Genomic DNA, 16,280 nt, shown 5'->3' on the forward strand with positions numbered 1-16,280 from the left:
CTCCTTGCTTCGTTCCCCACCTTGTCACTATAGGCAGCACCTACAGTGTAATTTGCTAAGGTGTTTGGTGTCCTGCTGTCTCCTCCTCAAAGATCCACTCCCCTGAATATCTTTGCTGCCTTGTTTGTTATGGTACCCCCCATGCCCAGCATAGAGCTGGGACGGGGGAGCACTGAGCAAACGTCTATGGAATGGATGGATCCCAGGCCTGTGGCTGTGAGACCCAAAGTGTCCCCGTGCTGTCGCCTGGGATGGACCAGAGTCCCCCACGGCTAGTTTTGTAGGTGCTGGGGGTAGGAAGTAGATGGGAGCAGGTATACACTGGGAATGGCATCAAGCCAGTTTCAAACTTAGTGAACAGGAAATCACAGCAAAAAAATTATATAACCCAGTATCCATGCACTAAAGTCTCACAACTCTCAGTATGTGTGGCATAGTCTGATGTATATATATTTTTTAATTTTTATATTTTAAGTTCTAGGGTACATGTGTACAACGAGCAGGTTTGTTACATAGGTATTACATGTGCCATGCTGGTTTGCTGCACCCATTAACTCATCATTTACATTAGGTATTTCTCCTAATGCTATAGTCTGGTATTTTTTATTTTTTAGAGACAAAGGTCTCACTGTGGTGCCTAGGCCGGTCTTGAACTCCGGGTTTCAAGCAATCCACCTGTCTCAAAATGCTGGGATTACAGGTATGAGCCACCATGCCTGCCTATATATTGTATTCTCTTTCTTCTTCTTTTTTTTTTATTTTTTTTTATTTTTTATTTTTTTTGAGATGGAGTCTTGCTCTGTAGCCCAGGCTGGAGTGCAGTGGCCAGATCTCAGCTCACTGCAAGCTCCGCCTCCCGGGTTCACACCATTCTCCCGCCTCAGCCTCCCGAGTAGCTGGGACTACAGGCGCCCGCCACCTCGCCCGGCTAGTTTTTTGTATTTCTTAGTAGAGACGGGGTTTCACCGGGTTAGCCAGGATGGTCTCGATCTCCTGACCTCGTGATCCACCCATCTCGGCCTCCCAAAGTGCTGGGATTACAGGCTTGAGCCACCGCGCCCGGCCTTTTTTTTTTTTTTTTTTTTTTTTGAGACAGAGTCTCACTGTGTCACCCAGCCTGGAGTGCAATGGAGTGATCTTGGCTCACTGCAACTTCCACCTCTCAGGTTCAAGCGATTATCCTGCCTCAGCCTCCTGAGAAGCTGGGATTACAGGCACCTGCTACTACGCCTAGCTAATTTTTTTTGTATTTTTAGTAGAGACGGGGTTTTGCCATTTTGGCCAGTCTGGTCTCAAACTCCTGACCTTGGGTGATCCACCTGCCTCAGCCTCCCAAAGTGCTGGGATTACAGACGTAAGCCTCCATGCCCGGCCTATTATATTTTCATTTAATATATATATATATTTCACACAAATGCTAGCACTGAGTTGGCTGAGCTCCTAACTCATGAGTGGGTCCAATGTGCAGTCTAAGCTGACTTAGTCAAACCCCAGAGGCAGCCGAGTGCAGTGGCCAGAACACAGGCAGGCACCCTGCCCTGTCACACCCTGGAGGGTGCTTTGGGCAAGTCCCTTCACCTCTCTGTGCCTGTCTGTCATCTATAAATGAGGACAAGAGTGTCTTCATCCTAGAATCCTGATGAGATTTAAGTGAGTTAATAGATATAAAAGGTATAGAATATTGCCTGACACACAGTATAAAGATTTGCAGTAATAATAATCTTTGTAATAAATATTTTATGTGTGTGTGTATATATATATATATATATATTTTTTTTTTTTTTTTTTTTTTTTGGAGACGGAGTCTCGCTCTGTCACCCAGGCTGGAGTGCACTGGTACGATCTCACCTCACTGCAACTTTCACCTACTGGGTTCAAGAGATTCTCATGCCTCAGCCTCCCGAGCAGCTGAGACTACAAGTGTGCGCTAACACACCCAGCTAATTTTTTGTGTTTTTAGTAGAGACAGGGTTTTACCATATTGGCCAGGCTGGTCTTGAACTCCAGGGCTCAAACGACCCACCTGCCTTGGCCTCCCAAAGTGCAGGGATTACAGGTGTGAGCCACTGTACCCAGCCTATTTATATGACTGTAGTCGTCATTTCACCCAGCAGTTGCCCGTACGTCCTAAAACAGTCGGATGCAGTGGGAGCTGTCACCTCTCATTCTGCTCTGGTGCTCATCTGGCCAGAAAGGTGGGTAGAGGGAGGAGGGGCTGGGGAGACAGAGGCTGGTGACCACCTGTGGTTTGGCGCACATGGTTTTGTGGCTGCCTCTTCCTGGCTGCTGCAAAGCCTCCGTGCCATCCCATTCCCCCAACACAGTGGGAAGGTCTTGGTCAGGGGATGGGGCGAGGGCACTCCGAGCTGCATCTGCCAGCCTGGATGAGGTCCAGGACTTGGCTGGCCCCACAAAAGTCCTTGGCAGCCTCAACCTGCTAGGCTTCCATGTCTGGGCAAAGGCCAGGCCCAAGGGGCTGGGGCGATGCAGACTGAGGGAGACCCATTTTGGAGGGCCTGCCTAGCTGGTGACTGCCCCTTTTCTGAAAGGTCTTCCTTATTTGGGTCTTCTGGACCTTTCTGTCATTTCTGCTTGCCTGGGTCCCCTCTTTTTGCTGAGGATCTGCCCTGCCTCCTCCTCCAGGGAGCTCTGGTGGAACTGTCAATCATAGTGCCTGGCCCTGCCCCTGGACCCAGGGTGGGGGGTAACATGTGCTAGACCTGGCCAGTTTTCTCTACCACGCTGATCACAGCGACTGGCCCAGGGATTGCGCTTGTGATCTAAGCAGAGCCAGAGTTCTTCCCAGATAAATCTGTCTAAGTCTTTTTTTTGAGATGGAGTTTTGCGTTTGTTGCCTAGGCTGGAGGACAATGGTACAATCTCAGCTCACTGCAACCTCCGCCTCCTGGGTTCAAGCAATTCTCCTGCCTCAGTCTCCTGAGTAGCTGGGATGACAGGCGCCTGCCACCACGCCCAGCTAATTTTTGTATTTTTGGTAGAGACAGGGTTTCACCATGTTGGCCAGGCTGGTCTCAAACTCCTGACCTCAGGTGATCCGCCTGCCTCGGCCTCCCAAAGTGCTGGGATTACAGGCATGAACTACTACTGTGTCTGGCCAGTCTGAGCCTTTTGGACGAGAAGGCGTAAAGATGTAGGTTTGAGCAGCCCATCTCCATGTTCCCATGACACGGTGAGAGCTTGTTAGTGGCAGAAGAAAATGACATTCATGATGCAAACGGCAAAGCCAAGCAGAGAGCTAAAGAAGCAGAGTTCTGGTGACTGCATTTGAGTCTCTAAGTCCAGCTATGCCCGAAGCTTGCCCTACCTCTAGATTTGCAGTTACACGAACCATGAATGCTATTTCTGACTTAAGAAAGTTAGAAGTAGACTTCTGTCACTTACAATTTAGAGTACTAATAGAGCATGTTGGGTGCCCCAACAGGACTTCCCCACTAGCTACAGCTGACCTTTAATCCAGCGGAAGGCCTCCAGCCAGGATCATGGGCTTCTCTACTCAGAATGGAAAGTGACACATTGGGAGTACCTTGAGCTGATTGGCCTAACAGCAGTGCTTGTGGTTGACAGTCCCCAATTCCTGTCCCGCCTGAGGCTTGTTGCCTTAATTCTTCCCATTATGTAGGACACCTCATGATCCTAAAATGATCCCTTTCCTTCCCTTTTATTTCTTATGCTTATTAGAGTTAATCTCTTGCAAACAGGTTTTGTAATATTGGGCTCTGAAGTCAGACACCCTGGACTGAAATCTTGGTCTGGCCACTGATTCATTGATCCTATAGAAATCATTTATCTTTCTTTTTTTTTTTTTTTTGAGACAAAGTCTCACTCTGTCACCCAGGCTGGAGTGCAGTGGCATAATTTCAGCTCAGTGCAGCCTCTGCCTCCCAGGTTCAAGCAATTCACCTGGCTCAGCCTCCCCAGTAGCTGGGATTATAGGCGCGTGCCACCACGCCCGGCTAATTTGTATTTTTGGTAGAGATGGGGTTTCGCCATGGCTGACCACAGGCTGGTCTTGAACTCCTGACCCCAACTGAGCCACCGGCCTCACTTCCCAAAGTGCTGGGATTACAGGTGTGAGCCACCGTGCCCAGCCAGAAGTCATTTAAATTCTGAGTCTTAGTTTCCTCCTCTACGAGATGGAGAGACTAACAGGATTGCTCTCCTGGGGTGGCTGGGAAGATTCCATGAGATGAAGCCAGGGAAGTGTTTGCCCCCAGAACCTAGCTCGAGATGCGAGTGGCTATGATTTCTTTAATAAGAATAGAGTGATGGGACCTACCTCGCGGGTCCGGAAGATGATCCTGTACTGGTACTGAGGTCCATGTTCCTTGTGGTCTTCCAGCTTCTCCCGCTTAATGCTCACAGCCACTGGCCCCAGTTTCTCATCCACGCCGAAGTAATTGGCATGTTCTAAGAAGGAAGAGCAGGCGAGTTCAGGCTCAGCTGTCTGGGAAGGAGGGGCCCTGATGCCCAGCAGGCCTGCAGATAGGGTGATCAGGCAGGGTCCTGTGCAATCTGTGGGATGCTGGTCACACAAACCTCATGCCTTGGTCACAGACACCCCCAGTGGAGAAACTGTAAGAGGCAAAAGCCCACCTTACTGTACCACCTCTGCCAAGCCACAGAACTTTTCTGAGCCTCAGTACTCTCGTCTGAGAAAACGGGGCCTTGATGCCACCCACAATTCAGAGAGCTGATGTGAAGGCAAAATGAAGCTACAGACATGAAACGCTTACTACGGTGCATGGCATGTCATCAACCCAGCACCACTGTGATTCATCCCGTGCTTGCAAATTGTTCACTTGGTTTAACTGCTGATTAGCCCTTGTGAAGTTGTTAAGTAAGATTCTAGTCTAGAGAGCCTCCTGACATTTGGGCTCTGCCCCTGAAGAGATGTCTGGCCCCAGCCAAGTTGCTAGACAGCATTTTCAGCCATAAAATAAAAGTTAAAGGTGGACCCAGCCTTGAGCACCGTGCCAGGCACATAGCACTCACATGATGAGTGTTGGCAATGACCAGCCCCAGTCGTTGGCGCCTGTCAGGGACCACGATAGGGGTCCCCAGGCATTGCCTTTATCTCACCATGTTTCTTTACTAGGTAACTTCAACACTGCTCTTTTTTCCCTTAGGGTAACAGAGGCTTTAGCCAGCATGAGGCACGCCTCCTGCTCCCTCCTCTACCTGACAGCTGCCTCCTCTTTTTTTCTAAAACATGCTGGTATCTTATAACCGTTCCAGGCAAACAGTTCTTCCCGATGTATAACCCAAGTGTCTCATGCTTGTGTGGGTATCCACCAGCGGTCTGTCTTGACCCAAGTCCACAAAGTCAGCATCACCCACCACCGGAAATTGTACAGGTACGCTGAATGTTTAACTGACGGTTCTTGTTCTCATGAGATGCTCTTGGCAAATCGAAGGCTAATCTAAAGGCAAAATATTGTGTGTTAATTAAGGGCCCCAATCAGGATAGCATCTGCAGGGGGTTCAACAATCTCCAGCTGATCAGAGTATGGAATAAACATTGTACTCTACAGATCTACAGATCGCAGATACCAGCTTATTCCTGAAGCAGCTACAGGGGTCATTGCTTTTCCCATCAATGCATATCTAGCTCCTTGCAAATCCTAGCATATAGTAGACACTCAATAAACACTGACCAATGATTAATTTATTTACTAGTTTTGACAAAGACTCTTTGCTTGGCCAAACTTGAGTCGGGCTTTGGAATATTCTCCTAGGCCCATCTGTGCACCTCCTTGTAAAATCCAGTTTTAACAAAGAACCCTGCTAAGTCAGTTTAGCAAGAACCCTGCCCCCCAACCTTAACCTAATATCTGGACATCCTCAACATCTGATCAAGCTCCTCATCCTCCACCATCCAAAAGTGATGTTGGATCATCCTGGCGTGTCATCAGCAATATTAGGTTGGTTTAGCCAGAATCTTTCTTACCTCTGACATTTCTTCTTAGTAATTTCTTCCATCCGCTGACCCCCACCCTGACTCTTGGCTATAAATTCCCACTTGACCACACTGTATTCAGAGCTAAGCCCAATCTCTCTTCCCTATTGCCAGACCCCATCGCAGTGGTCCCTATGCCTACTGTGATGGCTCTGAATAAATTCTTTTTTTTTTTTTTTTCTTTTTTGAGACGGAGTCTCGCTCCGTCGCCCAGGCTGGAGAGCAGTGACCGGATCTCAGCTCACTGCAAGCTCCGCCTCCCGGGTTTACGCCATTCTCCTGCCTCAGCCTCCTGAGTAGCTGGGACTACAGGCGCCTGCCACCTCGCCCGGCTAGTTTTTTGTATTTTTTTTTTTTTTTTTTTTTTTAGTAGAGACGGGGTTTCACCGGGTTAGCCAGGATGGTCTCGATCTCCTGACCTCATGATCCACCCGTCTCGGCCTCCCAAAGTGCTGGGATTACAGGCTTGAGCCACCGCGCCTGGCCGGCTCTGAATAAATTCTTTACTGTGCTTTAACAAATATTATTGAATAGTTTTTCTTTTTTGAGACAGGGTCTTGCTCTGTCACTCAGGCTGGAGTGCAGTGGTGCAATCATGGCTCACTGCAACCTCTGCCTCCAGGGCTGAAGCAATCCTCCCAGCTCAGCCTCCACAGCAGTTGGGACTACAGACATGTGCCACCACACCTGGCTAAATTTTTAACCTTTTTTTGAGGTCTCACTATGTTGCCCAGGCTGGTCTCTTAACTCCTGGGGGCAAGTGATCATCCCGCCTCAGCCTCCAAAAGTGCTGGAATTACAGGCGTTCAGGGAGCCCTTGTGCTTGGTCAGGACATTTTTTTCTTGAACGGCTTTCAGTGCTACAAAGAAATTTTTAAAAATAAAATGACTCTTTTTTTTTTTTAAAGCTGCATGATGAGTACTTCTATTTCATGTGATACTGATATTGCCTCATTGGCTATTTCCTTGTAAGCAACTGTCTGGAACTTCTTTTTTTTTTTTTTTTTGAGACGGAGTCTTGCTCTGTCGCCCAGGCTGGAGTGTAGTGGCACAATCTCGGCTCACTACAAGCTCCGCCTCCTGGGTTCACACCATTCTCCTGCCTCAGCCTCCCGAGTAGCTGGGACTACAGGCGCCTGCCACCAAGCCCGGCTAAGTTTTTGTATTTTTAGTAGAGATGGGGTTTCACTGTGTTAGCCAGGATGGTCTCGATCTGATCTCGTGATCCGCCCGCCTCGGCCTCCCAAAGTACTGGGATTACAATCGTGAGCCACCGTGTCTGGCTTGGAACTTCTTTTTGATCCCTTTCTTTTCAATCTCTGTGTCATTTTGTTTGTGCATGTGATATTGATATAATTATCTTCATTTGTCATGCAGTCTGAAGGGTAAAACGTATCACATGGATCAGTTATGGAACAGATACCCCAAACTGAGGGCTGACTCCAAATTGGAACTCTAGAGACTCCAAGTTGGAGCTCCAGTGTCCCATGGGACAACTTAATTGACATTTGTTATGTTTGATGAGGACATTACTTTAAATATTTTTAAAAAACTAGTTGCTGTGAGCCAGGTGTGGTGGCTCACGCCTATAATCCCAACACTTCGGGAGACCGAGGTAGGTGGATCATCTGAGGTCAGGAGTTCGAGACCAGCCTGGCCAACATGAAGAAACCCTGTCTCTACTAAAACTACAAAAATTAGCTGGGTGTGATGGCGAGCATTTGTAATCCCAGTTACTTGGGAGGCTGAGGCAGGAGAATCGCATGAACCTGGGAGGCAGAGGCTGCAGTGAGCTGAGATCGCGCCACTGCACTCCAGCCTGGGTGACAGAGCGAGACTCTGCCTCAAAAAAAAGAAAGAAAAAGCAACAACAACAACAACAAATCCAGTTGCTGTGGAGTACTAGCTGCTAGTTCTTCTTCTTCTTTTTTTTTTTTTAAGAAAAACCCTCTATTCTTGGAAAAGAGAAACTTTGTCTAACTAAAAATCTACATTTCTCAGCCTCCTTGCACATAGGTGTGGTCACGAAGTGGAAGTGGCTGGATGGGGCTTCTGAGAAAGCTCTTTAACCCATTTATGCTGGAGACTGCAATTTTGTGGATTTTTCCAGGAGTAAAAATTTAGACCCTGGCAATGACCTTGAGCAGTAGGCTATAACTCCCACATGCTTACTGTTCCAATAATGAAACACTAGGCATAACGGCATAAGGGGGTTGACTTGACAAGAAGTCTGCCTTTTTGTCCTTACCCTTTCCTCTTTTTCTCTGCCTGGAAACACAGATGTGATGCCTGTAACTCCAGCAGCTATCTTGGTGCGGGGCAGCGGGGGATCATGCTATGCACTAAGGCTGATGTTCCACTGATGCTGAAGACTGACCAAACCAGCCCTGGGCTGCTGAACTCTGGCTTTCTTCACAGGAGAGTCCCTTCTATGTTGTTTAAGCCTGTTACTAGCAGTTACAAGCAATTCGGTTTTTTTTTTTTTTTTGAGACAGAGTCTCACTCTGTCACCCAGACTGGAGTGCAGTGGCATGATCTCGGCCCACTGCAACATCTGCCTCCTGGGTTCAAGTGATTCTCCTGCCTCAGCCTCTCAAGTATCTGGGATTATAGCCACATGTCACCACGCCTGGGTAATTTTTTTGTATTTTTAGTAGAGACATGGTTTCACCATGTTGGCCAAGCTGGTCTTGAACTTCTGACCTCAAGTGATCCGCCTGCCTCAGCCTCCCAAAGTGCTGGGATTACAGGCATAAGCCATCATACCCAGCTAATAATTCTGAATCATTATAGCTGCCACCATTTAAAAATCAGTAAAGTCTATATTTTAAAAAATCTGAGTTTCAGGAGAATCTTGAAAAACTGGAAAGGCTGGTAACACTAGATTTGTCTGTATGTCTTGCATGACAACAGTCAGCTGGCACCGGGCAGGAATGGCCTAGTCTTTGCCTAGCATGCCGTACTCTTGCAGTGTTCTGCTGTCCCCTGAAGCTGCCTGGGTTTATGGTCTCTGCAATACGCTATGCTGTCTCCTGGGAATGCCTCACCAGCACTAATCATGTATGAAGCCCATCTCTCCCTGATGTTAACACCCTCCAAACATCAACAGCTTCGCCTTCAAAGTGGATCCAGAGGCCGGACACGATGGCTCACACCTGTAATCCCAGCACTTTGGGAGGGTGAGGCGGGCAGATCACAAGGTCAGGAGATCAAGACCATCCTGGCCAACATGGTGAAACCCCATCTCTACTAAAAATACAAAAAAAAAATTAGCTGGGTGTGGTGGTGCACACCTGTAGTCCCAGCTCCTTGGGAGGCTGAGGCCCATGAATCGCTTGAACCTGGGAGGTGGAGGTTGCAGTGAGCAGAGATGGCATCACCGCACTCCTAAATGGATCCAGTAGTGGCTTGCAAGATTCTTCCCCACTTCTGGGCTCCCATCTTAGACATGTCCATCATCTCCTGCCTGGATGACTGCAGCAGCCTCCTGCCTGTTCCCCTGTCCTCTCCCCATCCCTCACAGTCTGCTCCCCACATGCAGCTGGGGGCAGGTCGTGAACACAGGAGTCGGAGGAGGGCCCTGCCCTGCTCAAAGCCGTCCTGTGGCTCCATCTCATGCAGGGTACAAACGAGAGTCCTTGCTACAGTCCCACATGACCTGCCCCTGTCACCCCTCTGCGTCAGCTCCATCCACTCTCCCCCATCACTCTGCCCCAGCAACACTGACCTCCTGTCTGTTCCTCCAACATTCCAGGACTATTTTTTTTTGAGATGGAGTTTCGCTCTGTCACTCAAGTTGGAGGCTGGAGTGCAGTGGCACGATCTTGGTTCACTGCAACTCCCGCCTCTCTGGTTCAAGAGATTCTCCTGTCTCAGCCTCCCGAGTAGCTAGGACTACAGGCATGTGCTACCACACCCGGCTAATTTTTGCATTTTTAGAGGAGGCAGGGTTTCGCCATGTTGGCCAGGCTGGTCTTGAACTCCTGACCTCAAGTGATCCGCCCTCCTCGGCCTCCCAAAGTGTTGGGATTACAGGCGTGAGCCACCGCACCTGGCAGTTCCAAAACTTATGTATTCGCTGCTCTGTTCTGGGAATAGTGTCTGCATTTGCACATGGTGCTTTCAGCTCGGTACTCAAACCGCACCTGCCTCCGAGGCCCTCTCTGACCATCCCCTACTGAGATCTGCCCCCATCTCCCAACACTCCATTTCCTTCTTCCCCACTTTTTTCCACTGCATTTAGCACCCTATAATCCCTTGTGTATTTTTTGTATTTATCCTGTTCTACTGTTTGTCTTACCCATGAAAACATTAAAAGTGCTGGGAAGACAGAATATTTATTTCAAGCTGGTTGATACTATATCCCTAGGCTCTAGAGAGTGCCTGGCACTGAGCTGTCCCAAGCCCCTATGTGCTGAGTAAATGCAGAGCTGTTGTGTCCTGTAGCTCCAGGTTTATGGAGTGCTGCTGTGTCAGACACAGGGCTAAGGCCCGGGTGGCTCTGCTCACCGGATCCTCATAGCCCTCCAGAAGGGAGGTCTCTGTTCCTGCCACATCCTCAGTGCCAGAGCAGTACCTGGCACAGAGTAAATGAATAAGTAGGGGTCTCGGAGACACGCCGCGGCCCACCCAACCCTCCCCCGCACCCGCCATCCGTCACCTTTGCCCACGAAGTAATCCTGGTAGTAGCGGGCGCCCAGGTCCACATGCTCGATGCTGTACTGCCGGGGCCGACTCTGCGTCCTCTGCTGCTCCTTGGGCACTTCCAGCACCGAGATGCTGGCGTTGGTGCGGTAGGCGCTCAGGGCGGGCTCTGCCAGGTGGCCCTCGCCGCTGCTCGGGGAACCCACGGAAGCCCGGGAGAAGCTCACGTTGCGCTCACACTCGCCCCCAATCTCGTTGCGGAAGTGCGGGCAGCTGAGCAGCAGGTCGTTGCTGTTGTCATCGCCGAGGTCCTGCTCCAAGTTCTCCTTGCAGTTTAGGTCCTCTGTGCTGGTGAAGGCCGGGTCCAGGCCTCCGAGGCTGTGGGCCCGCGAGGCCGTGAGGGAGGCCATGGCCGAGGCGGCGGAGGCGGCCGAGGCGCCCGTGGTGGTGTTCCGCCGCTGCGACACCGACACCCTGTTGGCGGCCGCCTCGTTGAGATCGAACAGCATGCTCTGCACGTCGAAGTGGGCGAAGCTCTTCTGACACACCCACGGCCTGCTGGCTTCCGGGGGGCTACGGCCCTCGTCGGCCTCCCCCGGGGACCGCCCAGCCTCCCCCTCGGGTTTGCTGCTCCTTAGCTTCCGAAAGATGGACGAGTCCACTGAGTCCCCGCCGCTGAGGCCCCGCGCAGGTTTCTTCCGGGTCTTCTCCTTCTCCTTCGCGGGCTGCAGCGGCAGGAGGCTGTCCTTGGCGGGCTGCCCGTTGTGGCAGTCCTCCTTGGCTCCGGCTCCGCCTCCGCCCCCCATGAGGTGCGGGCCAGGATCTGCCCGGAGGAGCTCGGTGAGGGCCTGGCAGCCCCGGGCGTCGGGCTGCTCGCTGCGGAACTCGTTGAGGATGTCGAAGAAGCTCTGCTCGGGCATGCCCTGCACATCGATGGACGAGGTGCTCCCATACTCGCGGAAGAGGGGCAGCGCCCCCGTGTGCCGGACCCCGCGCGGCTCCCCCACGTCCTCCGCGTCACACTCGCTGAGGGTTATCTCACTGCTGCTGCGGTGCCGAAGGGGGAGGAAGGCCCTGCCGGGGGACCGGGGCCACCCGTCCTGGAACTCCACGTCTTTGGACCTTCTCCTGGAGAGTCGGTGGAAGGCTTTGGACCCTGAGGAAGCTGGGGTGCTGGTGGGGGGTTGTCCGTTCTGTATGCTCCTCATGGAATGGGCCATCTTGGTGGCCTTTGTGCCATCTGTGTCCTGTGAGGGGCTTGGGTTGCTCTGCTCTCTCAGGGCCTCCCGCTTGGGCGGCCAGTCGGCCACCCTTGCGCGTACACCCATCTTGGGCATTGCGGGGGTGGTGGGGCTGGGGCGGGTGGTGGCGGTGGCGGTGACCGGGCTGTCGCCAAGAGGCTGGGACATGCTGCCATTCTGGGCCCAGAATCCCAAGGGAGCATAGTCCCCTGTGTGTGGCCCAGGGAGGACATCGCCCACCCTGGCCCCACAGCTGGCTGCCAGGTCCACACCATCGCTGGGGATGGCCCGATAGGTGGTCATAGTCCACGGGCACTGGAGTGCTGCTGGCCCGGTACGCTGTGGTGTCACTCTATAGGGTTCCCCACCCCTCAGCCATTGTTCAGGGCCGCCAGGCCCAGGATGAAGGATGCTGGGCCCTGAAACCTGACAGGAAGGTTGTGAGCCTGTGGAGTCCAGTTCTCCACCATCGCTGTGCACAGCTGAGCCAGGACAACCTCAGGAGGCAGGTGCTGTCCTGGGGGCTCCAGACCGAGTGGCTCAGCACCACTGAGCAGGCAGCAGTTGCGGGCGCTGGCCAGCCGGAGGTGGCGAGGAAGTTGTCCCCGCCATGCTGAAATGGGAGAAAAGGAAAATGTGAGCTGCGATAGCCGTGTTACTGCTCCCAGAAAGTGGAACATGTGACTTTTCTTGACAGCCTCACTCATTAAAAAAACCTTTTTATTATGGAAATTTGCAAACATACTCAAAGGCAGAGAGGAGACTGAGTCACCCATCAGCTCCAACAACCACTAACTAGTTCCTATTCCCATTTCATCTATTCACCCCGCCTTATGACCTTCTTTGTTTCTAATAGAATGTTTTAGAGTAAATCCCAGACATCAGGTCTTTTTTTTTTTTTTTTTTTTTTTTGAGACAGAGTCTCATTCTGTCACCCCAGGCTCGAGTGCAGTGGCACATGCTTGGCTCACTGCAACCTCCACCTTGAGGGTTCGAATGATTCTCCTGCCTCAGCCTCCCAAGTAGCTGGAATTCCAGCATGCGCTCCCTTGCCCGGCTAAGTTTTTGTATTTTTAGAAGAGATGGGGTTTTGTCATATTGGCCAGACTGGTCTCGAATTCCTGACTTCAGGCAATCCCTGCCCACCTCAGCTTCCCAAAGTGCTGGTATTACAGGTATGAGCCACCATACCCGGCCAGACATCAGGTCATTTCACCCATAAATACTTTAGCTTGTATCTCTAGTAGGTAAGGTTTAAAAAAAATTACTACAATAACATTATCATACTCATCTAAATTAACAAGAATTCTTTAATGTCATGCAGTACCCTGCCTGCATTACATTTCCCGTCATTGTCTCGCAGGTGTCTTTTGTGAGCTGGTTTGTTCGAAATTATCTTCTGCTTATGCAGGTATTTTCTTAAGTCTCCTTTACTCTACAACAGCCACCTTCATTTATTTTGATGCTCTTTACTTGTTGAAGGAACAGGGTCACCTGTCCTGTGGATTTCCCCACTTTCAGGATCCCTGTGGTACCACTTAACATGTTCCTCTGCCCCCTGTATTTCCCGTGAACTGGTGGCTTCACGCAGAGGCCAGACTATTGTCCATCTGCTCTGTTGTTCGCTCAGCTCAGCTAATCTGCCAGAAAGGAAGTGAAAATGACAGATGAGTCAACATGAGCACCAGTGGAGTTTGGGGAGGAAAGCCGCAGAAGGAATCTCGCTAGAAATCCATGTGGTTACTGCAGACTATGGCTGGGTAAATCAGAGCCCATCACTTTTTCACTGAGATCTCCCCAGTGACTGCTTACTGCATTAAAACACCATCCAAACTTCTTCCCCTGCTCCATAAACCCCACAGGATCTGGCTCTGATGTCTCTCCCCATCCCTGACTAAATTCTGATCATACTGGCCTTCTTTTCTGTTCTGATGCACTAAACCTTATCCAGGATATCTGATATGCTTCCTCAGTCCTTCCGGGGGTGGTTCCTTCCTGAGGCTGGTTCCTTCCCATGTCAGTTTTTCCATGGAGACTTCCAGCTGGGCGTGGTGGCTCACGCCTGTAATCCTAGCACTTCGGGAGGCCAAGGCGGGTGGATCACTTGAGCCCAGCAGCTCAAGACCAGCCTGGCCAACATGGCAAAACCCTGTCTCTACTAAAAATACAAAAATTAGCCGGGTGTGGTGGCATGTGCCTGTAGTCCTAGCTACTCAGGGGGCTGAGGTAAGAGGATTGCTCGAACCCGGGAGGTTGAGATTGCGTGAGCCATGATCACACCACTGCGCTCCAGCCTGGGCAGCAAAGTGAGACCTTGTCTCAAAAAAGAACAAAAACAAAAAACAAAAAAAAAAACTCCCAAAAAACAAAAACAAAAACCTTCCCAAATCACCCTATAGAGACAGAGAAGCCCCATCTTCTTGAAGCCTTTCTTAATTATCCGCTCTACTTTCTTCCAACTTTTTTTTTTTTTTTTTTGAGTCTCGCTCTGTCACCCAGGTTGGAGTGCAGTGGCCATATCTCAGCTCACTGCAAGCTCCGCCTCCTGGGTTCACGCCATTCTCCTGCCTCAGCCTCCTGAGTAGCTGGGACTACAGGCACCCGCCACCTCGCCCAGCTAGTTTTTTGTATTTTCCAGTAGAGACCGGGTTTTACTGTGTTAGGCAGGATGGTCTCGATCTCCTGACCTCGTGATCCGCCCATCTCAGCCTCCGAAAGTGCTGGGATTACAGGCTTGAGCCACTGTGCCCGGCCTTCTTCCAATTTTTTTTAGCAGTTGTTCATTCTGTCTACTGGCTGGGTCCACCACTCAAATGTTGGCTCCAGAACGGCAGGGATGTCTGTGTTGTTCACTGATGCATCCCCAGTGCCTAGAACAGTGTCCAGGACGTTTGTTCAGTATTTAGTGTATGTACGAGTGAACAGATGGCTTCTGCCTAATTCGAGGTGTAAGTACCTCCTGATTTGCAGGCCCCTGGGGAAGGGAGTCTGTGCCTCTGTCCAGCACATAAAACCACCTGCGGGATCACTTCCCTTTGTCTCCACCTTGAACTTCTAGAAGATGAAAATCCTGCTGGAGAGGAAGGGGAAAGTGGGTCGCCGTCTGTGATGGAACCTGTTGACTGCCCAGCAATCGTGCCCGCTCCCTCCTGCCAATGGAACTGATTTTGCTCGGAGCAGTACAGTGCTGCTTTGGGCTGGGCACTTGGCTCAAGGTGACCTCTAAGTTTTCTTTCCTTGGGAATCTAGAGCTGGATGCAGCCGTTCTTGGTCAACAGCTATTGGTGCTTCCTGTGTGAGAAAGTAGCAGGCCTCTTCTGTGTATGTGTGCGTTGGGGTGTGTGTGTGTGTGTGTGTGTGTGTGTCTCTGTGTCTGTGTGTGCGCATGTCTGTGTGTGTGTGTCTCTGTGTGTCTGCGTGTGCGTGTCTGTGTGTGTGCATCTGTGTGTGTCTGTGTGTGCATCTGTGTGTCTGTGTGCACGCATGTCTGTGTGTGTGTCTGTGTCTGTATGTGTCTGTGTCTGTGTGTGCGTGTCTGTGTGTGTGTGCGTCTGTGTGTGTGTGCAGCTGTGTGTCTCTGTGTGTGTCTGTGTGTGCCTCTGTGTCTCTGTGTGCGTGCATGTCTGTGTGTCTGTGTCTATGTGTGTGCATCTGTGTGTCTGTCTCTGTGTGTGTGTGTGCATCTGTGTGTGTGTGCATCTGTGTGTCTCTGTGTGCGTGTCTGTGTGTCTGTGTGTGCGTCTGTGTCTCTGTGTGCGTGCGTGTCTGTGTGTGTGTCTGTGTGTACGTCTGTGTCTCTGTGTGCGTGCGTGTCTGTGTCTGTGTGTGTCTGTATGTGCACACGTATGTGCATGTGTAGGGGGGCTTTTCCTAATTTATGCCCAGAGGTATGGAGCGAACCGGCAGAGACCACGAGGGAAGCTCAAAGCAGACTCAAGGAGCAAAATAGCAAGGAGAGCCTGCAGCCTCTGAAAAAGCGAGCACCAGAAGAGGGCAGGTGGGGAGTGGGGAGCCCCTCTTCCTGGTGCCCCAGGAGAACACAAACAATCCTGAAGACGTTGCTGGGAGGCAGCATGGGGATGGGCTAAAGAAGAGTGAGGAAGCTGGAAAGCCCACAGGGTCGAGTTGCCTAAGGGAGACAGGAGAGAGGCCAAGAGGAGCCTGCACTGACCTGGACGGCAGGTGTCTTCTGCCAACCAAGGCTTGTGGGAGTGTGGATGTCAGATCATCTGATTTTCCAAGAGAAATCAGAAACCTAGAATTGCATGCAACATCTTCCAATTTGAAAAGCAAAAACATTGGCCAGGCATGGTGGCTCACGCCTCTAACCCCAGCACTTTGGGAGGCCGAGGCAGGTGGATTGCCTGAGGTCAGGAGTTCGAGATCAGCCTGGCTACATGGTGAAACTTCATCTCTAC

The 16,280-nt window shown here is 51.0% G+C and overlaps 1 protein-coding gene across 3 annotated transcripts in view; it reads right to left on the reverse strand.

The window, feature by feature from the left end:
- Positions 1-16,280, reverse strand: part of SIPA1L3 (signal induced proliferation associated 1 like 3) — a 303,563-nt gene that overhangs the window by 114,751 nt on the left and 172,532 nt on the right. For all 3 annotated transcript variants that reach the window (XM_073016527.1, XM_037991608.2, XM_037991607.2), the window contains exons 3-4: positions 10,638-12,475; positions 4,298-4,428 (exon numbers count right to left, since the gene is read on the reverse strand). In XM_073016527.1, coding sequence (XP_072872628.1) covers positions 4,298-4,428; positions 10,638-12,165 — 1,659 coding nt within the window. In that variant the 5' untranslated portion in view covers positions 12,166-12,475. The remainder of the gene's footprint in view (positions 1-4,297; positions 4,429-10,637; positions 12,476-16,280) is intronic.

The sequence above is a fragment of the Chlorocebus sabaeus genome, chromosome 6, assembly GCF_047675955.1.
Source record: "Chlorocebus sabaeus isolate Y175 chromosome 6, mChlSab1.0.hap1, whole genome shotgun sequence".
Lineage (NCBI taxonomy): Eukaryota > Metazoa > Chordata > Mammalia > Primates > Cercopithecidae > Chlorocebus > Chlorocebus sabaeus.